The sequence below is a fragment of the Zerene cesonia genome, chromosome 5, assembly GCF_012273895.1.
Source record: "Zerene cesonia ecotype Mississippi chromosome 5, Zerene_cesonia_1.1, whole genome shotgun sequence".
Lineage (NCBI taxonomy): Eukaryota > Metazoa > Arthropoda > Insecta > Lepidoptera > Pieridae > Zerene > Zerene cesonia.
Window position 1 is genome coordinate 7,062,050 of NC_052106.1, and position 20,242 is coordinate 7,082,291.

Genomic DNA, 20,242 nt, shown 5'->3' on the forward strand with positions numbered 1-20,242 from the left:
TTTAATAGTGGTCACCAGTGATTGGAGGATTCAAGGTCACACGGGATGCGGTACGAAACGGACGAACTATTTGTATTCAATATCGTATTAACAAAACAAAAAATATGTATATTTTAAAAATGTGGATAACCAAACAGTTTTGACTAATAGCATCCGATCGAATTTCAAGATTACAGGTAAATTCATTGTTTTACAATATAAAAATTGTAGTTTCTGAATTTGTGAATCATACTCTTATTGTGTATTCACTATTTACGTTTCACCAATGGTTTAAAAGTCTGTTACGTAAAATAACCTAACTTATCAGCCGTTCGTGTTTAATTTGATTTTTTTTGGTAAGTGATTTAGTTTTATGCTTGAAATTCACAGCACAATAAAAGTATTTGTTTGTAATTTGTTGAATTATAATCTATCATTATCAGAAACAAATATTTTTATTTATATGTATTCCCCTATTCTGATTGAAACAATTCAAATTTATTTGAGCGTATTTTTTATCGAGTGTATTGTTGTATTTCTGTGTGTAAATTAAACTTTGTAAGTAAGCGCCCCTTGAAATACTATAGAGTATCTAGCCAAAAACAGATTGAAATTACTCCATTTGGAGTTTTGCCACAAAAAAAGAATGGCAGAGTGTAATTAATTTTTTTTTAAACCTTTGAAAAATTCGACAATCTTGAAAACTTTGGGGAATTATACTCGCCTTAAAATGTATTTTTTAAACCACCACAAAGTCCCTACCCTCAGGTAGGTACCATATAATACAATCCATTAATTATTCACACCTATATTCTATGCATACACAGGGTTATGTACATAATATGCTATGCGAATTCCAATCCAAGTAAGAAAAGGATCGTCTTAGCGTCTTTATGTGACGTCATAGGCGATGGCTGCTAACAAAAGCAGTGCTAAAAAGTCACTCGCTCGAGTTTAGGTAAATTACTGTTGCAATGTTTACACAGGTACATGCGCACAAGAGCTGTTTTTGTCCAGATGTTTTCTAAGAATTGCAGTCTTTTCTATATGTTCTATAGAAATCAAATATGGTTTCAATATATCAGAGAGAGTAAGAACATGATTTTTAATTTCTTATTGCCTCCCTCCATTAAAGATCATCAAAAGTGATTAAAATGAGACGGCCTTGAAGCAATGATGTTTCTAAAAAAAATTGATGCAAGAGTCAGGCAAAATTAAATAAACAGTTATTATTAAGCATATAAGTATTATAAGTATTTTTTTTTATTCTTATTGCTCTCTACAAGAACATACTTCTACATGGTTCCATTTAGAACTATTGGAACCAAAAAGAAATTAAAAATAAAATAGCTTCGAATTTTATTACACACCAGAACAATTCAGATGAAACCACATGCTCCTACTATTGACGCCATAAAAATGTGCGTAATGCAATTTGCTTGCATTTTAATATTGGGAACTATTATAAATAAAAAATATTACAGGAACTTACACATATATACTACAATGCTGTTAAGGAATTAAACACATGAATCGTATATCGCAATATGTGAAAAATATGTGTCAACATATAACAAATGATTTTGGGTTTACGATTCTGACAAGTCGGGGGCCTCTTAAAAGGAGTTATCATTAGATAACATGCTATCTCGTTCTCTCTAGCGTTTATACACTGTCGGTCATATAATTTGTGCCACGTAAGTTCTATATTTTTATAAAAACTAAAGTGTATATATAATCCGCGTAAGTCTATATTTTCATAAATCTATATTTTCGTAAAAACTGATCATTTCTTCATTACTTTATTATATATGTTACGGATTTAATTTCATTAGTTCATATCAGTTGAAATATTGTGTGTTAAATAATTTTGAGTCAGTCTTAACAGTCAAATTTTATTTATAACTTTAAGTAACCAGAGGTCCACCCCGGCTTAGCCCTTAGCACGTTTAGTAGATAAGAACCTTCAGTGTTCCTAGACAAAAACGTTCAAAAACAATTGTCAAATTGGAAGACCCGATCTCGAGATTAACGCTTTGCAGCACATTTGGGGTTTAACTTCATATGTATAGATTTATTAAGATTTATACACCTCTGTTTTTAAATCTTAACCGTTTCGCCAAGAGAATATAAGATAAAACTCTGACTATTATAAAAATACATATCTATTCTAATAAACTAAAGAGGAAAAGTTTTTTTGTTTGTTTGTACCCTAAACGCTCCGAAACTACTGCTCCGAATTTGAAATTTCTTTCACCAAAAGAAAGCTACATTATTCGTAGCTAAATTCCGGAAATGTACCACGGGCGAACAGCTAGTAATTTTATATAAAGAGCGTCTTGATAAATATGTCTTGGATAACAGTAAAAATTATGATGTCGTTTTATTATTCTTTATTAAACTTATATATATATAACGTTTAGATGGTTCGGCCTGCCACTTTTCGAAGTTTCGCCTGCTAACTAGAGGAAGTTTTTGTATCAAACAGCAGAATGTCGCTCAAAAAAGTTTTGATTGTAAACAAGACATTCCCGAAGGCTGGACTCGATTTATTAAAGAATAAGTGAGTATTCTTTTACTTACAATATAATTGAAAACCTGTTTTTTTTTGTCAAATATGTATGTTTGTAATACCTATGCATTTTTTTGTTAAATTACACGTGTATTTACTATCAATGCTATCGCTAATAAATAACTTGATACGAAAACAGTTATTTGGATTTTTGTTAAATAAAATTTTAATTATTTCTGCTTTTTACTTAGTTTTTTTTTCAATTGCTACTATCTCAAAAATAACATCCATTATTGCATCATGTATACTAATATTATAACGCTCTAGTGTTTGTTTATCTGGTAGTTCGAATTAAAATATGTATTTTTTATATTTCAATAGTATATATATTGAGGAAAGCTATTAGTTATATAGCATCATTCTGCACGTTACCGCATATTGTTAAAACGGGAAGAAATGTTCCTTATGCGACTAAAACGGCGGGGCACATCTAATTTCTTATAGTTTTTTTTTATCTTTTCTAGAGTAGAAACGACAGTGTTGCCATATTTAGACTACCAACCAGAGATGTTGCCCGAAATTAAGAAAAATCTAGCGGGAAGTCACGCCTTGATTTGGAATACGAAGCATCGTCTCAACAAGGAGTTATTGGATCTAGCTGGTAATTACCAGTAATTATAATTTTAAACTGACTGCTTTATAAACCCTTACCGCCTCTCGCCTCTTTCACTTCCATTACTAAAATTTTGATAAGAAGAAGGGAGTCCTTCGAGCCTTGGAAAATTACTCGGCAGCGTCTTTTGATGTTCAGCTGCTATTACTGAAGAAAATAATATTAAGAATAAAAATCCTACCCTCATCAGTCTCCCCGTAACCATGCTCGCTATAAAATTCTCAAAACGTCCCCGTCATAAGTAATATAACGAATAAATCGCGTCAGTCATAAATTCCTAGACATTGCCTTTATCAGGTCCACAACTTGAGGCCATTACCACCATGGCATCTGGCGTCGACCACATAGACGTGGCAGAGGTGGCCAAACGCGGTATACCGCTAGGAAACACCCCGGACTGCCTCAACAATGCCGTAGCCGACATTACTGTGGGACTAATGATAGCTGCTGCTAGGGGATTCAAACCTGGCATTCAGGAAGTGGAACGGTATGATACTATGATAACATTATTCGAAAGTACTAGGAAAATTTTATTCTAAAACGGAAATCTATTGAAAATTTACTATAGAGACAATTTAGACACTAAGACTTCTGAAGAAAATGTTAAGTTTCGATAGTGAATCTCTGTCTGCGATAAGTGGCAAGTCCTCTATCATGTATATCTGTCTTATTATGGCTGAGCAAACAAAGGGGCAGCTGGACCACCGAATGTTAATTGGTCACCACCATCCATAAACACTTGTAGCACTAGCGGAGTCACAAGTGCTTTGTTGGCCTTTAAGTGACGTATACGCTCTTTTCTAGAAGGTCACAATGTCATAATTGTTCGGGAAAGTCGTTCCAAAGCTTCACGACACGCGGAAAAAAATTTGCGAGTTAAGCGTACGATGGTGGACCCCCAAACATCCAGATGGTGCGGATGGTATTGGTTTTGCGGCGGGTAGTTCAGTGTTAGAACTCTGGTTATAAATGAAACAATTCCTCCAGTTTTGCCTTATTATTCGCATTACAATTTTCAATTAGTATACCAATATTGAATGCGTAGCTAAATCTAAAAGAAGATTCTTAGGTTCGACTCTATCTCTAGCATATTAATCGAGATTTTCTTGCTAACAGAGGTGAATGGAAGTATGGCGTCCAATGGAAGTTAAGTCGGCATATAAACGGTACAACTGTGGGCATTGTGGGCCTTGGCGGCATCGGCCAGGCGGTGGTTAGGCGTCTGAAGGGCTTCGATGTGGGGAAATTCGTCTATTCTGGACGTACTGATAAACCAGAAGGTATGATGATTGGAAAATTGTGTGTAAAGTTCTCTTCTAAGTATATTTTTTAAGCATCTAGCAAGCAGATTCTGTAAGACTTGACTATGGTTTCAAAAAATATTAGTTGCATATTAATAAAATTTTTTTTCAGCGAAAGCTTTGGGAGTTGAGAGGGTTCCAATAGATCAATTACTGAAGGAGAGCGATTATGTGCTCCTCTGTTGCCCTCTAACTCAAGAAACGAAACACCTCATTAACAGAGAAACCCTCAAATTAATGAAAGATACTTCTGTTATCGTTAACATCGGTAGAGGAGGTGAGTAAATTTATCTATAGATTAGTTTTAATCGGGATTGCATAATACTACGTTGATAAAGTCATCCAAACTGTATATTTTGCGTCATAAATAATGTTTTTGTATTAGGTATACTAGATTACACCATCGCCTTGGACACTGCATGGAAACATTCGAGAAAATAAATGTTTTGTTTTTTAATTTTTTAAATATTGATCGTTATGTTTTCTGGTGGAATTAGTTCTGAATCGGCAGTAGTTAAGACTAGAAAAATCAATTCAGGGCGAAGGGCTGGATATACAAATAGTTAAAAAGCAATTGGGTCACCCATCCAATTTAGGACCGTGCCAACTGTTGCTTTTATTATTTTTTAAATTTTAACTTAATCAATTGCTTACTTTTGCAAGAGAAACTTCATCTGGTGACAGACGGGTGGTCAGACAAACAGACACCCAACGAAGTGTTAGAGATAGGGCGGTACCCTAATGGTTTAATCCTTGAGGAGGTTACCATAAGCGATGACCATTTTTCTAAAGGCTCTAATTACAAATTCTACATTTTCATTAGAAATTAGTATTGAAGATGATATTTCACCAGTAGAATAATCTCAAACTAAATGACTGGCATTGTCTGATAATGTCCAATAAAATTTCGTGTTGAGTTTTGACCTACACATCAATTAAGAACCATTTGCAATGCATATATGTATAGTACAGACATATACGTATAATATTACATTATCTGTAGTCGATAAGACTACAGCCTGTTACTCAGGAATAATAAAGCTTTTCACTGGCGAAGAATATTCTAAATTATTTTATGATCCATAACAAACATAGGCATTCTCAAATCGTTCATATTTCTAAGTGCATACCAGTTTGGATGTTGAGTTAGGTTTATAAATAACCTATTATAATAATGCTAACAGTAACATTAATAATTCCCAGATATTATAGACCACGAAGCTTTGTATGATGCTTTGAAAGAGGGGCGTATTTTCGCAGCGGGTTTGGATGTCACTTCACCAGAACCTATTTCTAAGGATCATCCACTTGTATCACTGCCTAACTGCTGTAAGTATGACTGATAGTGAGATGGTATTCATAATTTTTATGGTTTTATTCTAAAGTCATAGTATGAAGAAGGATTTATGTGTTTGGTTGATTGTGTTTATCTCAGGAACTATTGGTACGAATTGAAAAAAATAAAAAAAGGATTGGATAGTCTATTTATCGAGAAAGGTAGTAAATAAAAAAGTTGCATACTCACGAAAACTATTGTTTTTTGAGTTTTTATTTGTGTTCAGTTTTCAAATTAATGCGGATGTAGAAAGCATTTCTTGTTTACATACTTATGTGTCTTTTTTAACTTCATCGTTTTTTAGTGAAAACCTGTAAATAAACCAGCTTTTTTTATGTTTTTAGTAATTATCCCACACCTGGGCAGTGCAACAGCAGACACTCGAGATGCAATGGCAAAACTGTCGTCACAAAACATACTGCAAGCTTTTGAAGGAAAGCCAATGGCGTATCCGAATATAGTTCCCAGTATTTTATAGAGAAATAAATGAATTTGAACAATGATCATACTTTTCTATTTTACTTACAATAACCCCTATATTCAAATGAGAGGTAATTTATTGCATCCAATCCCAAAAAGGCCCCCGCTACCCTTCATTGAAAGCGGTTCTACGCAATAAGTAAACCCCACTGGAGTTTAGTCGGTAGACCACCATTGCAGTGGAAGTCCGATATCCCAGGGGGCCTTGGGCAAATGCATTCTCCACTTCAATAAAAAAGTCCTAGGACAATAATAACTAATACGAAGTAGGAGGAAGGAGTAGTGGCAGTAGCAATCATTCATCATCAGTCCATATTAGTTCTCACTGCAGGGACACAAATCACCTATAAGGGCTCAGGCCATAATCCACCACACTGGCCAAGGCGGGTTGGCAGATGTCACATCTCGAACATATTTTGATTTCTGGACATGTCGGGTCCTTCACGATTTATTCCTTCACCGAGTCGAACAGTAGTAATATGTATTTAAAAAATGCCATTGAATTCAAATCAATTCTTGCACGCTCGCCTGGTCTCGAATTCAAATTTAAATTCAAACTGTACTTGCTACTACAAAAAAGTTTATTGTAATTTTAGAAATAGACATATACAGTAGGAACTTTGGATTTTTAATTTTTAACCATCACGGTCTTTAAATATTTAGAGGCTGTATGCCCGTGCAAATAAATTGTCTCAATTGAAAAGGATTAATAAAGAGAAGAAGGCATGGACTGGAAGGAGGGAAGGGTAAGGACAAGGATACGGGCCTCAGGCTCCCTCCCTCACCGAACGAAACCATGCCACTATTTCACGCCGATCTTCTGTGGAAACTTGGATGTGGGTGTGGAACTTTCCCCGATGCGAACTGGCCCATTTCGTGCCGATGCTTGCTCGCCCAATACGTGCAGAAGCGTGCTCGACAGCCACACACAAAATCGTTTCGTTTGGTCATAACAATTAAAGTATCAGAATGTTATCAAAATATACAGTGTGGATATATTATAATTTCATGATACACATTACAGACTATCATACTATTATTTAAAAAAATCTCTCATAGTTTCTGTTATCTCATCTGTAAACAAGGCACCAACTCACGTTTTTGACTATTGCACCATTATAAATTACGATTATACTAGGCTATGGGTATCAGCAATTTCAAATTAACTAAGAATTTTTACTCATAATAGACAATTATGATAATATTTATGAGATATCGATACGTTTCTCATTACTTTAACAAAATTACTGACACAATCGAGATAGTTTTATATCGTAACTTTTAAAGAAAATATATGAATCCGGTGAGTAAACGAAAAACCGGACTCCAGCCATCCAGTACGCTAGTAATACATATAACCAACATAATTCAATGACCCCAGCGCGTACATTTTATAATCTACAGCCGGTGACCGGCTGGCGGCTACCAATCAAAATAGATACAAAGCGAGCGTTTTCAGATTTAATTCACGCTTAATTTTTTATAGCAACAAACGTTTTGTTAGCTATCTGCATCAGTGCGGCCTTGCCTTGTCTCGACATACGATTTGTTAAGAGGTTATGATAACGTTTTGTACAAGATAAATAGGAATTACGTAAACAATGCATTGTTTTACGTTTGTTGCCGTATCGATATTAGTATTCACCTTTACCTTGTCGGCGAGTGACGCGTTGACAACAAATATGACTAAAAATCTTAAGGTTCTCGTGTCTTCCAATGATTTCGCCGAAAGCGGAATTAAAATACTCGAAGAGCAGTATGTATAGCTTTATTTTATTAATTTAAACTTAATGTTAATTCACATAATTTTGCAACAAAGCTTTCCATTTATTATGTTATTAGCGAGAAGCGTTGCCTATTATGACAGTTAAGAATTGTAGAATGACACAATAAAATTATAGTAAAATAAAAACCAACCAACTACATGAACTACTGGACCGATTTCAAAAATACTTTCATTGTTGAATATGTACATGATCCTTGATCTATATATCTTATGTTAAAGCTACTGACTAAGTAAGCTAAATATTATGTTATGTACAACGGGCTATGTGTAGAATGTTTATTGTTTTTTAATTATCTTCGGGTTAATGAGTTTCGTATAATATCCTACCACATGAGGAAAATTCTTAAGTTCTCTGATTAGTTATGCCAGGTTTTATGACTATCATGACCACATAACTCTACTATTATGTAAATTAAATCTTAAATATCTATATATTCCCTATTTCTCTTGGTCACGCCATCACGAGTGAACGGCTGGACCGATTATTAAATTATTTCACTATTAGAAAGCTGCAATTACACTAAGTGACATAGGCTATATATGTACCACGGGTGAAACCGGGGCGAACAGCTAGTATTGTTATAATTTCTTATCAATTTATCATAATATTTTTTAAAATATTGTATACAGCATTAGGTTGCTTAATATATGAACAGTTTTAAAGAATAGAAAAAGTTCAAATACGAGGCGAGATTCCTACCACTTATAATCCCAGGAGGAAGGAGGATTACGATAGATTGTGGAGGGTTCGCTCGTTCGAGGTACGCTTCCCTCCCTGGGAGTATTCCCCCTATTAAGAAAGAATACGACGAGACTCAGGGCATAAATATTTAGCTTTAATCTAACTGCCAAAGACTCAAAAACTTCGGTAGTATATTGTATCATTACCAAGTTACTTAGTCATCGCAAATAAGTGTTTTTTTCACATAATAATCGAATCTCTATGATGTATATTCTATGCTAACAACAAACTATTTGACCAAAACGACACTAACTTTGATCATTAGTTTCACAGTGGTCAAGTCACGTTATTTCGGATTCAATGAGGAAGGCTTGAACGAGAATATGCAGGAACTCATGAACCTGATCCCAGGGTGTTCCGCACTCATCTGGATCTCACACCATCCAATTACAAAAGAACTCTTGGACAAAGCTGGTAAGTAATATAATGATAAATATTTCGATCATATATCTGCTATTTAAAGTGTTACACCAGTTATGTTTCTTCTTTATGCTTTTTTTCGTCTTTTTCGTTATTTAGAAAGAGCTAATAAATAGACGTTTCCATCGTTATATCTATGGGTAAAGTTAGTATATATAGAACTAATCAGAATATCTGGTAAATAATTCTTAAATACATTTTCAGATTCGTTACATACATTTCAAGCATACATACATTTCAAAGTTTAATTGTTATATCTAATACAGACAGAGGAGTGACGTAGCAATAGCTTATAGTGCCGTGTCAAATAAATTGGATAAGGCCTCAACGAAGGCTATGCAACATTGATGTTTCAGTGTAAACGACACGAAAAATTACTAAACTAATTTATATATGAATAGAATTTTTTAACCTAACAAGTTCCATCTTCTTATTGAATCAACAGTTGATTGGGCAACTGTGCACGCATCGATTAATTGCATTAAAACAAAACAATGGTAGATATATAATGATAACATAACACATAAGTCAATTTAATTCAAATTCATATTAGATAGTCTAAAAAGATCGCTATTTAGCGGTAAGAATCTTTGTGACTATGTAAAATTAATGTTCAATAAAGTATTATCCATCTAAAAATAGTTTTACACATTAAAGAGCTATATATTTTTTTAACTTAAACACTAGTCTATAAAGTTATTCCCATTCAGGTCCTCAGCTGAAGATCGTGGCCACGGCATCCGCAGGCTATAACAATTGTAATGTACCCGAGCTAAAAGCGCGCGGCATCAAACTGTCAAACACACCAAACGTACTTAGCGCTGCTGTCGCTGAAATTGCGGTGTCCCTTATGATTGGTGCTGCTAGACGTTTCACTGAAAATTTGGATCAGGTGAAACGGTATGTACGACTATTATACCGGTTGTAAGTGAGCGTTTAGGGATCTGTTTATACTATTTATATGGTATTTAGTCTAATAGAAAAAGACTACAAAGATTAGTGCTATGGCAGTGTAATGGCAAAATGGTCCTTTTTTAATTCTTCTAAATTTGTGACGGATTATGAATAAATAAAAGTGGATTGATGTAAATTGATTTCTCTACCAATTTTTCGATTTACGATTTGATAAGAAAATTTTGAATAAATGAATAAGCTAATATAAAAAGGGCTAAAACTAAAGAGTTAACATAATCTACTATATAAAAATAAGTCGAGTTTTCCTTCCTGACGCTATAACTCCGGAACGCACGAACCGATTTCCACGGTTTTTTTATCGTTAGAAAGGTCTCGGGCTCCGTGAGGTTTATAGCAAAGAAAATTCAGGAAAAATTTCAACAGAAAAGCGGGAAAATCATTTTTCACATACAGCCATCTGGTGGCGAAACGTAGTTCGCCGGGTTTGCTAGTACTTCTATATATGTGAATATAATATCAATTTATCATGTGAAAACATGTGACAAAAGATAAAATATTTAAAAATAGATTGGGAAACAAATCATAAATCGTCATAAATTTATTTACATTTTCCTTTTTCCCTTATTTACTATTCTTTAATTTCTTCAGAATGTGTGCATGTACTAATTATGTAATAATAGCAATAAGGAATATAGCATTCGTCTACTACGATGAAAAAGAAGTTATTTTCATTGCTAGCTTTCCGCAGCTTTGTTTACACACCCTGCAATGAATTTCCAACTCCACGACCAAAACCTAATCTTTCAATTGGCTATATTCAAGGTAGTTAAATTAGGGTATATATCTTATATCTTTAAACGAGCAATTCTTGTATATATATATAATTGGAATCTCGGAATCGGCTCCAACGATTTTCATGAAATTTAGTATATAGTGGGTTTCGGGGGCGATAAATCGATCTAGCTAGGAATCTTTTTTAGAAACTGTCATATTTGGGGTTTAGACGTGTTTTATCGACTTAAACTTACTTTTTTAACAAATAGGAGGCGTTTGAGTAGTCCCAATTTATTATAACTCTTCCTGACATCTATTGGCGAATAATAATACTATAAATGCGAAAGTTTGTGAGGATAGATGCATATGTATGTGTGCGTCTGTTACTCTTTCACGCAAAAACTACTGAACCGATTGCAATGAAATTTGCTTTGTAGATAGCTGGACAAATGAAATAACACATAGGCACTTTTTATACCGATATTCCTACGGGATACGGACTTACTCGGTTTCAAATGCGGGTCACAGCTAGTTTAACGTTAACGTCGGACAGATTTATTAATGTATTTATTAACACAGTTCAAAAAAGGAGGAGGTTATCAATAGCACTGTATTATTTTTTTTTCGTTTTGTCACCTCGTAATTTTTTTACTGGGTTCTTTCTTTCCCCTTTTTGGTCCCATTTAAATTTGTACTACTTAAGACAATATAGTATTTTCTTGTGTTTGGTTTCACGCGAGTATTATACTCGCGTGAAACCAAACACAATCCTCAAATCTCCCCGTGACCACGCTCGCTGTAAAGTGTTCGAAACGTCGGGTTAATAATATAATGAATAAATCGTACTTAAGACAATTTCAATTTAAAATAATTATTGTTACAGATATCTTGATATTCAGTTTTTTTTCTGACAAACAAACAAGTGGGCCATCTTAATTTGTTTTTTCGCAATTTAATTCCTGCTACAATAATATTCCCATGGGCGGAGGTGGCTGCTACTCGCTACCATCAGACGACCCACCTATAACTTAACACAACAACAAAAAAATCAAAACAAGAAATCAATATTCTTCATTATTTATTTTTTATTTTGCAGAGGCGAATGGGAGGGCATTGGCTTCCAAAACATGCTTGGTCAGGACTTACGTGACAGCACGATTGGTATCGTGGGCTTCGGTGGTATTGGGCAGGCCACGGCCAAGAGGCTGGTGGGATTTGAAGTCGGCAAGTTTTTGTACAGCGGGCATAGGGAGAGACCCGAAGGTAAACTTTAACACCTATGTGATAAAGCATTTATTTCAGTAGCAGAATTATGTTGCAGTACTTAACGTGAATCGCTTAGTCGAGTATTGTAATTTCTAATTTTGAAGATACCTAGACATTAGCGTACTTATAGTACACACCCAAAATACAACAAAAGGAAAGAAAAACCTTTAGACTATGTTCAGTCTTATTGTGGGAGTCGAGCATGCTTCGGCACGAATTGAGCCAGCTCGCACCGAGGAAGTACCACACCCCCACAGAAAACCGGCGTGAAATAATAGCTTGCTATTGTGTTTCGTACGGTGAGTGGGGGAGCCGGAGGCCTATTTCCTTCTCCTAGCCCTTCCCAGTCTATTCCTTTTTTTCCATTCATCAATCCTTTCCTTATCCCTTATCCCTCAAAAGCGGGCAGCGCATTCTCAGAGGTCTGAGCTTCTGCGAATGTTCATGGGCGGTGGTGATCGTTTACCATCAGGCGAACCACCAGCTCAGTTGCCCGCTATGACATAAAAAAAAAAGTCTACTATACTGACTTACTGATTTTCCAAATAAAACAATATAAATTATAAGTAAAGTATATTAAATTAAGTTCATATTACAAAAGCAATGGTTCATAATTTATATCATAAATAACAGTAAAAAATACTAGCTATTTATTTTTTTATCATTTACAAAAAAAAAGATAAACGTTATTTTATGCCGCTACCATAACATCCTGTTTTACTGAAATCAATTATGATTATCATGTCTATTCTAAATTGTAATTAACCGACGTTCCCAAAAAAATACAGTCGAATTGAAAACAAAGTGGTTCTCATTCTGTTCGACTGTAGATATATACATTTTTTTTTTGTTTTGTAAGTCTTATTTTAGTATTTGGACTGGTATCTCAGGGATATCGGTAGCATTTTCTGAAGAAAACCATTATTATTGTAAATATTGCTTTATATAAATAACCTTTACGAAACTTTTCATATTTTGGAACTTATTTTATTTTTTAAATTTCCAGCCAAAAACTTTGGCGCAGAATTAGTCCCTTTGGATACATTATTGTCTCAGAGCGATTTCATCCTGCTATCAGCTCCTCTCACTGATGAAACACGACACATGATCAACAAGACTTCTCTTGCAAAGATGAAGAAAAATGCCATTATTGTTAATGTTGGTAGAGGAGGTGAGTTTATGGTTTAGAAAACTTATTAGTTTATTACGGTTGGATGATGACTATTTTTGTATTCATTTTATAAACTTTTCTTCAAGTATATTAAACATTTCATTTAAACTTTAAAGTCACCATTCGCATAAGCCTTAAATCAGGACAAAGAGTGATCTCTTAAATAATAAATAGATAGACTGAGTCATTATAGGATATAATCGTATGTAAGCCCTGAGTGCTAAAAGCTATATATGTACCACGCGACGCCAGGGCGGACCACTTATATATAAATGCTGCTAGCTGCAACCCGCGGCGTTATTCGCGTGGTACTTAGGTTAAAAGTAGCCTATGTGCAAATCCAGACTATAATCTATCTCTGTACTAAATTTTATACAGATACGATAGGCAATTTTCGCGTGAAAGAGTAACAAACATCCATCCATCCATAGGTACTTAATAACTTGTACGTTATAATATTCGTAGGATACTGTTATATAATCCGTGATATATGTAATCATATCATATTTAATCTATTATTAATAAACTATTTAATATTTATTATGTGTTTCTTTAGATCTGATCAATCAAGATGATTTGTACGACGCTCTGAAGAACAAACAGATTTACGCAGCTGGCTTAGATGTTACTACCCCGGAACCTTTGCCTAAGGACAACAAATTGCTGACTTTACCCAACTGCTGTAAGAGTCTATCTACCCTTAATTATATCCCTTTTCTTTGCTACTACATTTTTACATATCATCATCATCATCAGCCCACATGTTCCCACTGCTGGGACATAGGCCTCCTATGAGGGTTCAGGCCATAATCCACCACGCTGGCCAAGTGCGGGTTGGCAGATGTCACATGTCGAGCTTTTTTCGTCGTCCGACGAACGAACGTCGATTTTTTTTCGAGGAGATACTGCAAAGAATAAATTCCTGATTTTCTTATAAAGGTTATAAGAATATCAGGATCCCATTCCAATGAAATTTAGAGGAAATTTGACAGTGTTAGGGCGACTATCGCATTGGTCAGTTTATTCATCAAATATTATAATATACAACAATTCATCTAGAGTCAATTTGAGTTGTGATCATTAAGGAAAGCCTTGAATGTCACAACTCACAATCAAATGATTTGACATTATTTCTCTTTTAATTTGGTTATTTTTTTATAAATACTTTATTAACAACGTCATTCGTTTTTAATAATAAATATTTGTTATATAGATTAGTATAATATATACATTGATATATTTTGCAGTTATTCTGCCCCACATTGGCAGTGCCACAGTACGCACAAGGAATGACATGGCTGAGCTGGCGGCTAAGAATGTTGTAAATGCATTGTATGGACGAGCTTTGATATCACCAGTTTTACCTTAATCTACTTATTTGAATTTGTTTTTCATTAGACCTTGATTGTCAACCGTATTGAAGTGTTATAAAATTGTGCAATAATAAATGTGTTACATTGTCTAAATTAGAAAAAATATGGCGTTTTATTACCTATATAGTGTAAATTCTCAATTCCAACCCCTGCAAACAAAAAATGGTTAAAAAAATTACATTGTTCCAAATACTTTATTTGAACTATTGGAAGTAACACACATTGATACTAGATGATGAAGAGTATGTATGTATACATTGTAATTGTGTTAAAATCAAGTATCAATGTGTGCCATTTTTTGTATACAAGAAATATACATTCCTAGATAAAGTTACAGCACAATTATCCAATTGAAATGTCCAAGTGAAAGTAAAATAAAAATGCATGTTAAAATAACATAAATTTACTTTATAATAAGATATACAGTTAGTTTATAGATAACATTATAAATATAATAATAACTTAATACTAGGTACATGGATGTATCATGGTGCATCCGCAACTATAGTTCCTAAATCTTTCAAAAATGGTTCTATTTGATGCTCCAGTGCTAGTATGTGTCCCGTATTGCAATTATCACTTCCAATAAATGTTATTACTAAAGGTAATTTACTCATTTGTATGACCTAAAATCAGATAATATACGAACAAATATGTTATGTTTTAGAACTATATGAATATTATCGAAAATAAAGATATGTGGCGATAAAATTTACATATTTGATACATACCTGATAAGTTGAATACATTGAAATTATTGTTTTGTTCCTTCCAAGGCCTAGTTTACTGGCTTGGTCGGTAGCCATACCAAAAGTAGATATAAAATTCGGTCGTAAAGCTAACTGAGGTGCCTTTTCTGTGACTGCTCGTACTACTGGAACTCCATCACGATCTGTGATTAATATGCAATGTAGACCATTCACTCTAAAATAAAAATGAGGTGTTAAAACCCAATCTTTGTATTTTATTACTTATTCAAATTACAATAACATACTTTTCGAGCAAATGATTTAAATATTTTCTTAAATCGTCAACCATGTCTTATGTAAATATTTTAACTTTCTTTATTTGTTATTACTTGATGAAAATAAAAAATCAAAGCTGACAAAAAATCAAAAATATTTCAAATATAACACTCTGACTTAAGTCTTACCAAAATTGCAGATGACCAAAATCTTTCATTCTGTCATTTCGATGTCAACTGTCCAATTAATTCAAAGACAATATTCCCATGTTCCATGATATATTATAATAACTTTGGACCATCGTTTATTTCAGCAACAAACAGAACTGAAAGCTGTAGAGCAAAATTAATAGCGCTCAATACATATAAAAATTATGTGAAATTTAGTAAACACCAACGGTCCATTTTTATGGATTTGGCGAAGTTATTATTTTCTGTCGCTTAAAATCTATAGTCTATAACCAAAATGGAAGAATCAGATTGACAAGTTTGTGATTTTCGTAATTTATATTTTTGGGTTTCAAGTATTTTTTTACCTGAGTAAGTTTAAAAATTGTCTTACACAAAGCGAAATTCAAGATCGTATAAGTATAAAAAAATCATATGTATCAATAATTCCATTATTTGAGTGGATGATGAAAAAAATAGCTTTATTAGGATGATAACAAAAGATAATATAAAAATTCAGCCTTGTCTCGTTATGTGTTATTTTTCGTCACATGTGTACAGTGAGGATTAACAAGTCATGAACGTTCCGAGTGCTAAAATTCAGGAATGAATACGTAACTAAGAAAGTGATTGTAGGATTTGTGACGTCACTAGAACGAAAAGACAATAAAATATCGCTTCCACTTTAAAATGTTTATTAGTTTTTTTAGGTAAGTGCGAGCGTATTTACACTGACGTAGTAAGGGGAGAGTTCGCGGCGGAGAGGTGGTTTTCCGCGAGGATGGGCGGCGATGTCTGCCCCCTCCGATAGCGCTGCGAGCCCTTCACCATGTGCATGCACCAATATATCGCTCATGCAATTGTTTCATGAGCTAAAACAGAAATTTCCCGGTGTCCCCGATCATGTTGTATCAAACACCATTGAATTGTATTGCCATGATAAAAAAGCTTGTGAGACACATCTTCACAGAGAAGTCAAAACCTCCTTAACGCACGCTTATCATGCGTCGTCGCTGGCAGCTGCACGCCAGCTCAATGAACTTAAGATCAATCCACCACTGAAGTGTCGCAATCAACCCATTGTAAGGCACGAAGCTGTCAAATCAACTAATGTAAAATCTGTTACTTGCCAAGCTCCTCAGAAAGCTTTAATAAGCACAAATACAGAGTCAGATATTCCAAAAGTGAACACTGATGCCAATCAAAATGTTGTTGATTTAAAAACAAATGAACCCCCTGCATGCTCGCCAATCACAATTGTGAATCTTGATAGTTGTTTTGTAAAGTACAATGCAGAGTCTCCTAGTGATGTGGAATTGACAAATGAAAACAAAAAGGTTGATAATGAAAACCATGCAAGTCAACTGGAAGAAGTAAAGGAACAAATAAAGGTACCCGAGCAACCCGAAAGTACGAATTATAAAATATTAAAGAGTAATAAAATTAAATGTAATTTACATGAAAGGTTGGAAAGTGCTAAAGAGAAGAAAACTATAAAGAAAAATAAGGATGAGCCAAAAGATCAACAACCACCAATAGAAAAACCACAAAGGCCGAATACATTGAATTTTATAAAACCCAATCCAGATATTGCATTTAGTGAGAACACTAAACATCCAGAAGCTGACTCATGTCGAACTATTTCCCCAGCTCCATCTATACCAAAGTCAGAGGGCAAGGAGCATAAAAGCAGTCCATATAGAGCAGACAGAGGGTATCCTCTTAATTTATCTGTAAATGTCAACTGTCATATGGACTTAAGTCGTGCATACGCTGATCCTTGGTTAGAAGATTACGAGAGTCCCAGAGCTATCACATCTGTTAATTTAACAGTTTGTACACCAACATCCAACATGGCTAGTCCAGTGAGAGAGAACAGAGAGGATGATGGAGGTTTTGAAGGGCATGTAACGGTGACAGTCAGTCCAAGCACAACGAGGCCTACAACGAAACGTAGAGCGCCGCCTCCCCCGTCATCGAGGATTGATTCACCAAGACCTACCAGAGTTGCTCCTGATCCACCAGGAACAGGTAACTACTTTTACTTCATATGTTACTTTAATGATCAATGTGATTGATGTTAATATTTATCAAGGAAACATCCATTATTTTATTATTTCAAAAACAGCCTTGTACCAATACACTATTGTTCCTGGTATGTCGTAACACTTAACTTACTTTAGAACTTCAAACTTCACTTCAAACAATCAATGCAAATTGATTTTTAAGAAGTGTCATTAAGACTAAAAATATATTCACAAATTTTGTTTGGTTTGTTAAGTGAATGAGGAGATAAGTTGTTTACATTTTGCACAGCTAACATTAATAAAACTTTTCTTGGAAAAAGTATCAGTATGTAAATCAACTAAAGTGCTTAATAAATATAATGATTCTAAGCATAGAATCCTTAATCTATTCTGGTTTTAAATAATTCCAGACCGTCTGTTGATTGAACGTCAAAAGGAGCGTCTCTCCCGTTTGGCGGCAGCACTAGTGCAAGAGAAAGGTCGTTTGGCGCAATTGAATCGTGAGACGCAAATCTTAGCCGCACCCACCCCAACGCCCTCTGCAGCTCAGCGGTTGAAAGACCATGTGGAACGGCTGAGAGACGAATGCGATATGCTTGCCAAGCGACTTGAGATGGGTGCTAGGGGTAAGCTGTTTTATGCACTGAAAGATACTCGATGTTGGTAAAAGTTATGACTTTACGTAATGTAATTTATATGATATTTAATTATGTATTTAAAATTATTGATAACCAGCATGGCCTTATTAAATAATGAAGAAACATCGAGCATTTATTGTGAGCATTCATTGTAAGTCTGACTTTTAAATATTTGAATATACATTTAGATGTTTTTCTATTGAAACCAATAATTTATGTTGTAGAGGAAAATATGAAAACCTATTTAGACAGTTATGTATAGTTCACTTGTCCTTGGTACAAAAGAAATGATGATGCCATTCATATTATGTTAGACATATTTCTTGTAATTCTAACTTCACTTATCAGTATAAGCTTAATTATTATCAGTCACATACTGTATGGTTGTTTGTTTTAAGTTTTTTGTTGAACGGAAATGTATGTTTGTACTATTTTTATTTTAATAATGACAAACAAATGTCTTTTTACAAAATAATAAAAACAACACACACTTACATTATTCTGAGATTCAGATCAGAATTGATATCTTTTTCATAAAATTTTAATGCAGTTTGTAAGATGTGAAGAACAATTAAATTTGGACGCTGAAATGTCTCATTGGTTACTTACTTTCTTTTCACGAAACACCACCTCTCATTCACTTCTCATATTCTATATTGGCAACTACAGGAACAGCCTATGCCATTTCTACATTACAATTTTATATCTTCACAGCACCCAGGGTGATGCCCGTTCCGGAGATGGATGACGCGGGCAACTTCTACAGCAACATATACACGGGCCAGCGGCCGTCCTCCTCGTGGCAGTGTCACATGTGCACCTTCAGGAACCACCCGCTGCTAGACAAGTGCGAGGAGTGCGACATGCCGCGAATATTCGTAGGTACGTCACCGGCCACCACGCACGACTCCGGCTTCGGCTCCTTTAGAGACAGGAACAGGCGCGGAGCCAACACCCTCGACACGGAAGTGACCGATTCCCCCGCCATAGCTAACATGGTGGGCGGCTGCCGTGCTGTTAACGTGTAACATAAGTGTCAGTGCTCAGTGAGGCTAGTGCAAAACTAATGCATGACGGACATTGAATGATTTACCTTACCGAGTGATGTGATGTTCCTTTAGATTGCATGTGTGTTCATTAACCAACCTTCCAACTAGTTACCGTTGAGCGTGGAAACTGTTAAGTGTTGCAATATTAATGCTAATTGCAAATGCCATTACGTTTGTTTTCTACTTTTAATCTCGTTGCGGATAGACGTAAGTATATTTATTATGTAATGTTAAAATACATCACATTTTTCTGGTCATGTAGGTCAGTTTGGGATCTCGTAAGAAGACTACTAAGCACCTTGCCAAAAATAATGGAAATTATTTAAACATTTGAATTGGTAGTTCAAGTTAGCTCAAATTTTGAAGTTTGCTCAGTGCACATTTTTTTATATAGCAACAATAATACTACTTGTACATTATTACACGTTTGGAGTTATATATAAACTACACCTACATGAGTTTATACTTATTGTACTTATAAATGGTAAGCATGGAATATTTTTTGCTAATATGAGGCGGTAAATTTGAACTTTTTTCAATGAGAAAAAATTAGAGTTGAATAACATTAGTGCATAATACATTTTTAAATTATTGAAAATTATGAATTACATATGGATGAAATTATTAAATATCTTAGTTATAATTATTTTATGTTTAATAGGTTACTG

At 34.4% G+C, this 20,242-nt stretch overlaps 4 protein-coding genes across 7 annotated transcripts in view; 3 read left to right on the plus strand and 1 right to left on the minus strand.

The window, feature by feature from the left end:
• Positions 1-2,396: 2,396 nt before the first annotated feature.
• On the plus strand, positions 2,397-6,279 carry LOC119840208 (glyoxylate reductase/hydroxypyruvate reductase-like). The gene is made up of 7 exons (XM_038366720.1): positions 2,397-2,542; positions 3,016-3,152; positions 3,462-3,651; positions 4,281-4,444; positions 4,578-4,742; positions 5,669-5,794; positions 6,146-6,279. The coding sequence occupies exons 1-7, from the start codon at positions 2,472-2,474 to the stop codon at positions 6,277-6,279; spliced, it is 987 nt and encodes a 328-aa protein (XP_038222648.1). The 5' UTR covers positions 2,397-2,471.
• Positions 6,280-7,664: 1,385 nt separating this feature from the next.
• Positions 7,665-14,831, plus strand: LOC119840013 (glyoxylate reductase/hydroxypyruvate reductase-like). The gene is made up of 7 exons (XM_038366501.1): positions 7,665-8,037; positions 9,075-9,223; positions 9,940-10,129; positions 12,015-12,181; positions 13,191-13,355; positions 13,912-14,037; positions 14,603-14,831. Exons 1-7 carry the CDS (start codon positions 7,883-7,885, stop codon positions 14,722-14,724), a joined length of 1,074 nt encoding a protein of 357 aa, XP_038222429.1. The 5' UTR covers positions 7,665-7,882; the 3' UTR covers positions 14,725-14,831.
• Positions 14,832-15,115: 284 nt separating this feature from the next.
• On the minus strand, positions 15,116-15,906 carry LOC119840014 (ragulator complex protein LAMTOR3 homolog). The gene is made up of 3 exons (XM_038366502.1): positions 15,723-15,906; positions 15,460-15,652; positions 15,116-15,354 (listed from the first exon to the last, which is right to left on the minus strand). Exons 1-3 carry the CDS (start codon positions 15,764-15,766, stop codon positions 15,214-15,216), a joined length of 378 nt encoding a protein of 125 aa, XP_038222430.1. The 5' UTR covers positions 15,767-15,906; the 3' UTR covers positions 15,116-15,213.
• A 247-nt stretch (positions 15,907-16,153) lies between these two features.
• Positions 16,154-20,242, plus strand: part of LOC119839883 — a 7,678-nt gene continuing 3,589 nt past the window's right edge. Inside the window, exons 1-4 of one of the 4 annotated variants that reach the window (XM_038366310.1) lie at positions 16,155-16,232; positions 16,562-17,891; positions 18,298-18,513; positions 19,240-20,236. In XM_038366310.1, the coding sequence (XP_038222238.1) occupies positions 16,652-17,891; positions 18,298-18,513; positions 19,240-19,553 (1,770 nt within the window). In that variant the 5' untranslated portion in view covers positions 16,155-16,232; positions 16,562-16,651 and the 3' untranslated portion in view covers positions 19,554-20,236. Of the gene's footprint in view, positions 17,892-18,297; positions 18,514-19,239; positions 20,237-20,242 lie in introns of those variants that run through there. The other 3 variants (XM_038366308.1, XM_038366311.1, XM_038366307.1) reach the window with 3 other exon arrangements.